This window comes from Liolophura sinensis, chromosome 6 (genome assembly GCF_032854445.1).
Source record: "Liolophura sinensis isolate JHLJ2023 chromosome 6, CUHK_Ljap_v2, whole genome shotgun sequence".
NCBI lineage: Eukaryota > Metazoa > Mollusca > Polyplacophora > Chitonida > Chitonidae > Liolophura > Liolophura sinensis.
The window spans coordinates 30,818,862-30,829,523 of record NC_088300.1 but is presented as its reverse complement, the minus strand read 5'-3'; the positions used below and the strand labels follow the sequence as shown (position 1 = coordinate 30,829,523).

General features: G+C 37.3%; 1 protein-coding gene across 1 annotated transcript; it reads left to right on the top strand.

Moving 5' to 3' along the window:
- The first annotated feature begins 1,282 nt into the window (after positions 1 to 1,282).
- LOC135469341 (ADP-ribose glycohydrolase MACROD2-like) lies at positions 1,283 to 9,927 on the top strand. The gene is made up of 11 exons (XM_064747967.1): positions 1,283 to 1,615; positions 2,331 to 2,462; positions 3,346 to 3,483; positions 4,042 to 4,137; positions 4,924 to 4,944; positions 5,765 to 5,868; positions 6,298 to 6,328; positions 6,713 to 6,792; positions 7,198 to 7,288; positions 7,940 to 8,125; positions 8,939 to 9,927. Exons 1-11 carry the CDS (start codon positions 1,321 to 1,323, stop codon positions 9,229 to 9,231), a joined length of 1,467 nt encoding a protein of 488 aa, XP_064604037.1. The 5' UTR covers positions 1,283 to 1,320; the 3' UTR covers positions 9,232 to 9,927.
- The last annotated feature ends 735 nt before the right edge of the window (positions 9,928 to 10,662 follow it).

Sequence of the window (10,662 nt, the reverse complement as noted above, 5' to 3'; positions counted from 1 at the left end):
AAAGAAAACTACATTTAAGAATAGCCCATGGTAATACTGAATACAATGAATATCGTACGTGTGGAGGTCAAATAATCAAATAAATAATGAATAAATAAATACAGTGAATATATCCTAGTTATATCACTTATATTATGTGGTTTTAGCTTTTCATCATCAATACCTCCGCAGTTTAATTTTAACTTCGTAGCTTTGGTTACATGGTACTGCTTAGCTGTGCAGAGTATGTCTTAGCCGACAAATATTAAATATTGGCAAAAATAGGCAAAGCTACTTAATGTAGGGAATACTCAGATTTGTATTCGTGCAGATCAACATTAAGTACGGTACCATTTTGATATAAAATGTCCAAACTAAATTTATCTGGTAGGCACATGTAATATACATGTAGGCTGGCCCGAACAATCAGTCTAAGGTTTGCTGTTTGTTTACTGACCAGACTCTTAAGGCAAACGGGTGACGACAGGTCCAAAAATCAAAAAACGCCACAGCCTTAATTTCTTAGCTAATATCAAGAGTTGGTGTGCAAATAAGATTCAAAATCAAGTCAGTGAGATGCAAAGTTAAGGTGCATTTTTTTCTCTCAAAACCCCTTTCCTCGTGGTCCAGACAACATAAGGTATAATATTACAGCAGGAGAGACAAAACACAATAATTTATATTTTTATATCATATATATTTATATTTTTCTGTATTCGATTAAAAAAAATGACGCTGTGGATTTTGTTTATATGTTTTCGTTTTTTATATGTTTTCAGTCAATTTTAATAGATAGCGTTCTTTACTGAGTATAAAGGCCTAAATGATTTTAACATTTATTCTTTGACTGACTGTTGTCGTTTTACGTTGAATAACAAATGTTTGAAAAAAGAATAAGGATTCAATTAGGCCTGTATAGATCCATCGCCATATTCGATTCAGATTTTCAGAACCTTGGTGTATCTGTGAAAAGCAATATGTAAAAGTTCGTTTTTGTCTGACCATGGAGGTATATGCATATACGCCTACCTCCATATCTCTATTCTACTGTCGGCCTACTTAAAATGACAAAATCTTTTGCATAGGAGATGATAAACCAGGATACGCATCCTGAAGATGACAAATAAACTTTGGTCGGAATAGTGAAACGTCAAACATGCGACTTCTCGTTTTTTTTTGTTTTTTTTTTTGTAGATCAACAAGTGATAATAATCGTGTACCTGTCTTTCAAGGGAGGTAACGAAGTTTGATGATCTCTAAGGAAGGAGGCAAGAAAGATCTGCTCTTCTCGTTTTCCGAGGAAACTGGGACTCGGCAGCATTTTGCACTTTGGGCATATCTATGTTCAGAAATTTCTTGCCGCGCGTTTTGACCTGCAACCTTTTACCTAAACGTCTTGGGAACATAAGACATGGCTTGAATCTAACTGACAATCTGTGCGTCTCCAGCCCCGTTTGTCAGTTTGCTACGATGTCGGGTCCACTGGACAAAAGTTCCACTTCCAAAGCGAAAGAGAAGAGTCCGTCGGCAAAACCAACAGAAAATGAAAATAAGTGGTCGTCGTGTCCGAAAGTTGGGGGAGATGGGCAACAGACAAGACGGGTAACCCGAGAAGCGGTGGCTAAAACAGATAGAGGTATAATATATGTTTGAGCTTCCATCAGAAATTATATCCCAGAGGCATCGCTTACATGTCAGCCAGTGAAAGAAGCTACAGTTACATCGAGAAAGTTATAATGGTACATGTAATACCAAAAGCGCTCTACTCTAGCTTCCCAGCATGATTCTTTTCTGTAGTGTTGTACAATATGACTGTGTGTTTAATTGTTCATGAACAATTGTTCCAGAAGCATGTCACCGCGAAGCATTATTCTTCCTCAAAAAACACCTATCTCTCTATAACTACAGCATTCGCCCAGGATATCCAAAAAAACACCATAAATTTGTTACTGACTTAAAGCCAGATACATGTAACTAAGGCACCTGTTCCAGTCAGCCCTTTCTTCTGCGATGGGAAGAGACATGTACTGAATGCAAAGTTCAGACTGACTATTCGAATCTGTGGAAAATAAATGGCAGCTGTAAGGTGATGATGTTACGGGCAGTTGTAAAGACAAGGTTGGTTGCTGACATACTTTTCAGATGTATATGTGTGGAATTCATGATATTTGTTAATCTTGGCTGCATGTTGTTTTGTGACATATCCCTGGGTTGGTTTGCTGTTCTTATATACATGTATTTCAATTTTGCATGATAAAGTTAGTCAGTATTTTGACAAAGTTCAAAAATAAAAGCCTTATAGAGCTTCTGATGCCCTCAAAATGATTACTTTTTCTGTATTTATTTTTTAGAAAAATATCTGAAAATGAGCAAAGAGGAGAAAAGAAAGTTGTACAAGTGTGGCTCAAAATATACAAGTCATGAAGATATACCTACTTGGCCTGAATACTTCATGGCAAACCAGGAAAAACATCGCATCTCTGGTGAATATAAGGAAGAGATTTATTTATTTATTTATTTGATTGGTGTTATAGGCCATACTCAAGAATATTTCACTTATACAATGGTGGCCAACATTATGGGGGGAGGAAACCAGGCAGATCCCGGCGAAAACCCACGACCATCCGCAGGCTGCTGACAGACCTTCCCATATACAGCTGGAGAGGAGGCCAGCATGTAATGAAGAGAGGATTTGTACCAGTGATACTACTGGAAATGTTGTCTTAACCCATAAAAGTAGCCTTTCATTGTTCATGGTTGATGGAACTCATATCGCTGTTTGCATAGCCTTACATTTTTTGAAGTGTTAGTTACTTTGTGATAAGATACAGAAAATAGGTAAACATCACATTGAGTGAGGCATTAATTATCCTGCTAAAGACCAATCAACTCATTGCAAAAGACCGATGTATTGTTAACCTAGTCAGCACGTACATGTATGACAGCAGCTGTAAGATATGGGAATATACACTTCCTTCACATGACCTGTGCTGTCCAATGAAAAGCCAAGTATTTTGTGATGCAGGATAATGTGGTGTACAAATCTGTTTATCACACATCATTTATCATTTCATCAAAAATTTGTCAAATGTCATTGTTTTACCCAGGGCACCTCACTTAGTTCCTTCACCCATAAAACTCTCCACAATCAAATAAGTGTACACTTCTTGAGTATGGCATTAAATGACAATGAAGTAACTAAATAAATTAACGAATGTTTGTTTTTTTTTTTGTTTTTTTGGGGGGGCTTTTCTATTGAATGATTATCATACTACAATCTGTGTGTGTATGTGTGTGCACATGTGTGTATGTGTGTGGAGTTTGCCACAGCTTGTTGTTTTCACATCATTATTTCCTTCCTTACAGTGAGAAAACATAATAGTTCAATAAAAGTGAACCCCAAGCTCAACAGTAAGGTGTCTTTGTGGCAGGGAGACATCACCAGGTTGGAGATTGATGCTATAGTCAATGCGGCAAACAACAGCTTATTGGGAGGAGGGGGAGGTAAGTAATGTGCATTCAAGAGTAGATAACTCTTGCATCAGGTTCTTTAATCATTTGTTGTACAAGGTATCCTAGAAGTCGTGCACCATCCTGATTTCATTTTTTTTTCTGTGTTTCACGTTTAATACTCATTTTAAAGTTTTTTTCTGTCTTTCAGAGTTAACTATGGCTAATAAACTAACAGTACAAGAAAGAGTTGAATTGGTTTTTATGTTTGGAAGAGGTAGGCCAACACACCACTCTGTAGCTCAAGCATTCAACCTCAGCCTGTATGGTGCGCGACTTCTGGGGCACCCTGTATATGGGGTGCTTCCATCAGTTGTGATATTATCCTATGAGATCCATTTATGTGAGAAATGTTTACGTGAATACATGTAGGAAACTTCCATAAAATTTTGCACATAATGTTTCTTGTGAACTTGGTTTCAAGCTCCTTTGCAGCGCTTATATTACACTCCGAGTTTTTAGTGTACTGTTGTGCATGCATTCTAATGAGTAAGGAAGTATTCAACATCTGTGTGAATTTCGCAAACATGTTGAAATATTTCTGTATTGTAGTTGATGGAGCGATTCATTCAGCAGCTGGTGGCAAATTAAGGCAAGAGTGCGCTACCCTGGGAGGATGTGACACAGGAGATGCCAAGATGTCGGCTGGTGAGAAGGAATTAATTCAATGTTTCCATTGTTATTGGTCTGTTGGACAAAGGAATTTAATCTTGTCTCACCAACCTGTTTGAAATACATGTATGTGCATGCTGTATTTGTAATAAAGAGCTGTGATATTATGTTGGTATGTGATGACCTGTGGACATTAATTCTGAGTTAAACATTTGTTTGAGATCAAATACATTCTAATCCAGTTTTGAGTAACTGTCTGCTTCGCTGACTTAGAAGTTAGACACTTCGCTGACTTAAAAGTTAGAGATCCACGATCAGACCTGGGTAAGATCCACGATCAAACCCGGGTAAGATCCACGATCAAACCTGGGTAAGATTCACGATCAAACCCGGGTAACATCATACTGAAGACTTTAATAATGGTAATAATGGCACTTAGCACTGAGAAGTTAGAGCAAGGAAACAGGATTGGTTGACCCAGTGTCAGCATAATGTGACTTGGTGCCAGTAGGTGAGGTGTCATGTCTGGTGTCGTGGGCATGATACTTCAGTTATGGTAGCACTTAGGCAGTATGCACTTTCCTTACCTGAAGAAAACACAATATATGTACACACATCTAATGACTCCTCGTCATCATTCGACTGAAAAATTGTATAAAGCAACAACAACCCCAAGCATACATTGTGAATTGTCAGATTTAAAGTTGTGATTTCTTTGGTTGGTAATTTAAACATTCTAACCTCCCAATTTGGTTTTCAAGGTGGAAAAATCCAGATGAATTCACAAAGCATTTTATTGTGATTTGTTTTGTTTTTTGACAGGATACAACCTTCCTGCAAAATGTAAGTGCACTATTGTTCTTACTACCTAATTTTTTAGCTCGCCTGAATAAAGTAAGGAGAGGTATTGTGAGAGGGAGATCAGATGCTGTCAGGGGCAGTGTCAGTGGCAGTGTCAGTGGTGCTGTCAGTGTCCAGTTTGGTTAAAGCTTTTGGCCAGTCATAGGGTTGCATTGCCCACCCATGGCACACAGATAACCAGTTGTTTGTATATCAAGACGGAGGAAGTTTTCTTCACTCATAGCTCAACATTTCCTCAGGCTTTCAAAGGGTTGCGGTTCCAACCTATAGTACATGGATTGTCAAATGCAGTTTGCGATTTGCCCCTGTGGTAAATTTGTGCACAAACTCTCCATAGAGTCTTGTTTTACCACCGCAATGATTTGCAACTCCATAACATACAGTGTCACAACTCTACAATCCTTTCACATACTATAAACAGTTGTGACAGAATAATTTTTTGGCCTTTTCTATTGATTTAACGGCAAGATCAGTGAAAATTGAGACAAGCCGTTAAGGAACATAGTCTTTTTACCATTTCTATTACTTACCCATCTTTGCCAGCTGATCGGTTGTTTTTTTGTTTGTGTATGTGTGTTTTTCTTTCTTCTGGTATTGTGTAGCGAAACAACCTGCTGTGTAGTACTGTTTGCTTCAGTTAGTTGATGAGTATTTTATGACGTGTCAATTAGGTTTACAGCCTCTCCAGAGATAGTCTTCACCTACACATGCAGTATAGGAACCAGGTGTCATTTAGAGTGATCTCCCTTTTTCTCTCTACAAAATACACCACGTATGCATCAATGTTTGGTGTTCTTCCCAGATGTGATACATACTGTAGGACCTATAGGAGAAAATAAGAACCTATTATGCAGTGCCTACAAAACCTGCCTGAAGATTGTCAAAGAAAACCAGCTGAGATCTGTGGTAAGTGATTAGGGTGTGACAGTTTGACAACAGGGATGATTGCTGTTTAAATAAGTAATAATATCATCTCCATCATTTATTTATTTCTCTGGTGTTTTACAATGTATATACTGAATGAATATTTCACTTATACAACGGCAACCAGCATTATGGTGGGAGAAAACTCACCACCATCTGCAGGTTGCTGCAAGACCTTCCCATGCATGGCCAGAGAGGAAGCCAGCATGAGGTGGACCTGAACTCAGAGTGACAGCATTGGTGTGAGGCTCCTGGTTCGTTGTGCTGTCTACCATCTCTATAACAAAACTATAAATGTCAGATGTATTTTGATTGTAACAAGTAACATATGAGTAGAACACATCATAGTATTTATCTGAAATTATAGATTTTCTTTCAATTATATAATTTTTTTCGTTCTTCTATTTCTAGGCATTTCCTTGCATATCTACAGGGATTTACGGTATGTTTCAAACACATTAAGCAGTAAATATGTCATTTAGTAATAAAATTATTTTGTATTACATACAAAGATAATTGGTATGTTTTGTTTCACAAGAAGTGAAATACATTTGAGTGGCTCCACTGGCCCTTGACTGACTAGGTTCAACTGATTTATCCCTGGCTTTGACCAGTTTTCTGCACTAACAGTCCTAGCTACCATTACGTAAATCAAATATTCCTGAGTAATCGAATCGAATCGAATAAAGAAAGAACAAATCATATTCCTCTGATGTCCAAGGAATCATTTGACATGACTAACATGCTACTTGATTTCCTTAAGTTAGGAAACCCTTGTCAGAGCATTATGGAATTGTGAAAAATATTCTTTTTCTCCAAAATCCAGGCTACCCTAATGACTCAGCAGCTTCATTAGCTATAAAAACAATGAGGCAATTCCTGGAGGAGGATGGAGTGGCAGATATGGTGAGTCATCAGAAATGTTGCTCTATATTAACCAGGTTAGAGTCAGTCTGGCTGTTCCATCAAAGACAAACCCTCCCTGCAGGAGAGGTAGTTAATGTAAGCCAAGTAAAAAGTAAGAAATTTGAGACCAAAAAGCTGAAATCATAACGACTGCCTGGTTTTCCTCCCACCAAAATATAATAACGTATAAATGAAATATTCTTTAGTACAGCTTAAAGCTTATGTCATGCATAATTATGCCTAAATACTTTCAGATATGTAATTTTGTTCCTTTTAGTAAATATTGCATCTTGTACGATTCATCTAAAATTATGGCATTTACCTAAATCATTTCTTTTATGTAAATCATTGCATATTGCTTACATCATTGCATCTATGTAAAATGCGACATTCCTTCATCCACAGATTGATCGGATCATCTTCTGTTTATTCCTGCCAGTGGATGTGAAACTCTATGAAGAGTACATGCCAGTGTTCTTTCCCCTGGGAGAAAATGGTGAGTTGATCTTGTACTACTATAATTCTTCAACATTTTTCACAAGCTTAAAAGGTGTCTTTTTTTCCAGACATATTCTGTAAACCTTATTTTGTGTAGACTGATAACATTGTACTTTTTGTGAAGCCCTGACAATCGAACCAATGAAGTTTTTGTCTCCAAAATCAAATTATAAATGTGCATGAATTGCACTGAAACCGGTTCTTTCATATGGGAAAAGTTTGAAGAATTACAGTATATCATTTTGGTCACAAGAGATAAATATTATACATATACATATAGAACTTGTAGATCAGCTATTTGACAAGAAATATAAGTAATTTTTTGTGTCATTTTTTTTAACTATGTCTACTTTAATACAGAAACTGTCCTAAAATGTCTTTGATATTTCCCTTATCTATTGCAAATTGCTGTTTCAAATGTGTTATTTGCAGTTTAAAATGTGATCTTTGCTGGTATTAAAAAGAATAAATCATTCATGCAATTATCAACGTAGAAAATGTTGATTAATTGAATGTTAGATTTACGTGTAATATCAGAATTATGACTGATATATTTTTACTATGCATTCAGTATGAGTATTTTACAGATCTTAAAAATTTTTCAGCGATTTCAGGGATGAACTTTACAGTCTTGCCATTTTTCTCGCAGAATTGAGTGCCGGGTGCAAAGATGAAAAGAGTGCTAGTACAGGGAAATCAGGCAAACAACAAAAGTCAGAGTTGAAGAAGAAAACAGAGGATCCTGGAGAAAAGGGAAATAATGCTGTAGCAGAGAACAGAACAGACCCAAATATTGACCCAAGATCTCATCCAGAGGGACAGAGCTCTTTATCAGGCAAGAATCATGAATTCAAGAGAGAAGAAGTCCAGCTTCTCTGTTAGAATTATTTAAATGATATCAGAATAATTATGGTTCATTTTGATTAGCTTTGCCTGTATAAAGTATAGGCGTAGCTTATGTGGTACCCAGAGCATCGCCGTCAATGTCCAATAATAGAGAAAGCAATGTTAAACAAAATGTTAGGGTTGGTATCTCGAAAAGTACTGCATGTATTGACCTGAAGTTTTACATGCACATAAAGCAACATGACACAAGTGGGGTGTTCCATTGCTGGTGCTCTGAGTGCATATTCATTGCCGTAAATTGCTAAATTCATGATTTCAATTCTTTATGCATTGAGCTAAAGTTCATGTGTCTCATACAGGTGAGTTCTTTGGAAGCCTTGCTACCAGTTCTAAGCATTTTTTTGGCATCAACTGTGTGTCTTTACAGTTACAGTCTTGTCATTTTACTTCTTTTGCTCAAAGTTCCAAGACATTTTAGTATCTGCACATTCGAAAGGTTTTATTAGAAATTTTTCTGATACTAAGTTGAGTTGCTGTTTGTAGCCAACCTCATTTTATTTCATACTGATTTGCGAAAAGAGGGGAATAATAATTTGGATCTATACATCCGTCTGTCTGTCACAATTTCATTTCTTGGTAAAAACTTCTCCAAATATTGTCCAGTTTTCATAAAATTGAATGTTAGATGAGATTCAAATACTATCCAATTTTGATAAAATTGTGTGTGCAGGTCTTGATTCATGCGTGGTTTCTTAATATTTAGCACGTGTTTTAAACTCTCTGAATTTGGTTGTCGTTCTAGACTTGCATTCTAGCAGCAAAGATGAAAACTGTGCTAGTAAGTCTCCTGAACAGACGATGTCTGAGCATGAGGATAAAACAGATGTTCCAGGAGAAGAAAATGGTGCTGCTATGGCAGAGAACAGCACAGACTCAAATATTGACAAAAGATCTCATCCAAAGGGACAGAACTCTTCACCAGGCAAGTCTCCTGAAGTGAAAAGGAAAAGCCCAGGTCATGACCTTGAAGAAACAGTGGCAGGTCCAGAGGAAATGGAAGCTGAAGATAAAGTGTGTGAGGCAGTAAAGAACTGAAATCTGAACACAGAGTATTTATAACCATAATAACGATAATAACAAAAGTCAGTATCAAAGCTACTGTGTATGTTGCATTCTTACTTTGCCAACAAGGAATCTCGGTCCGCCCTGTTGCACTTGAATTGACCATTGGCTACTGCTATACTAAATCAGCCAGAATAATTGATATTTGTTGATGTCACCATTTGGTCCATCAAGTTAGCCATGTTTCTGGGGCTTGGTTATCATTGTTGTGGTGACCAGTCAATTCTAAGGTTAGTGTGAAAACCCTACCCATCAGCTGATACAGCTTTTCTTCTGTGCTTGGTAGGCCACTTAAGCTATTCACTGTGGAGTCTTTGTGGACAGATTTTCATTAAAGTTAGCATAAGGTCAGCCACTAAAGCTGAATTAATTTATAAAGTAGTATTCCGAAATGTTCTAAAAATATTTCAAAATAAATAGCAAGCAGTTGTCAGTACCTAGCCACTCATTTCGTGACGCCATGTTGCCAGACTATAGCTACCAAGAGTGACGTCACAAAACCTAGGAGCTCTCCTGTACCATCGGTATTAAACAATCTGACAATGAGAAAATACACAAAAAAAAAACCTGATACCTAACCATAGAGTCTCGGGTCTGTTCCTTGTTCAAAGGGCTGATATTTCTTTTAGTTTGGCGCTTGGTCAGGGCGACGTTCGTTGGCAAAAGCGTTGTGTTACTTGTCCTCGTCTTCAGAATGTAAGCATTTGGCCTTGGTGGTCACATCGACTTCAGGGAATTTACCGAACATAGCAGATCTTTCTGATTAATAACCGACTCATTCAGATTGTGGGAAGATATTTTCATATTAAATAATATGAGCAAAAATAATGCAAAGTCAAAATATTTTCTTCAAACAATGACTCTCCCTGGGCAGTTTTCTTGCCAGCTCACCCTGGCAGTTACTGCTGCCTCCTGCCCAACATGTAAGCATTGTGAAAACAGCCGTTCTCAGTTCCCTGCTCCTAAATGTGTGGTCAGAAATGCATCAGCTTAACCTTTAAACTAACTTATTGCATTGATATTCGTCTATCCACTATAAGAAACCACACTGACAATCGGGAGCTTTCAGTGCTAGTAATTTGCCAAGTTCATAAGGGCTTCTACAAGATAGCTACTAGTGAATTTTCCATCAGTGCCATTTCCCAGTGCTGAACATCATCTTCTCGGCTTTGAAGACTTAACAAGATTTTTTACAGGTTTTTGCGTTATAACTACGTCCTATATCATTTTTTGTATGTATATATAGTGGCAGACTTTATGTTCAAATTACATCTTAACAACGCACACATTTTGTTCCGTCTTTTTGGGAAGAAATAATGTGTCAATGACTAACCTTAGTGGACATACACACAGTAATTCCCTGTGAAGGAAATTCCTTCCGTCACATATCACGCAGTTAATGCA

Bases quoted from the DNA above. Each gene is read 5' to 3' on its own strand.
- LOC135469341 (XM_064747967.1), top strand. From the start codon at position 1,321: ATGTTCAGAAATTTCTTGCCGCGCGTTTTGACCTGCAACCTTTTACCT. The intron at 2,463-3,345 runs GTGAATATAAGG...CCTTCCTTACAG, and splicing joins GGAAAAACATCGCATCTCTG to TGAGAAAACATAATAGTTCA. The intron at 8,126-8,938 runs GCAAGAATCATG...TTGTCGTTCTAG, and splicing joins GGGACAGAGCTCTTTATCAG to ACTTGCATTCTAGCAGCAAA.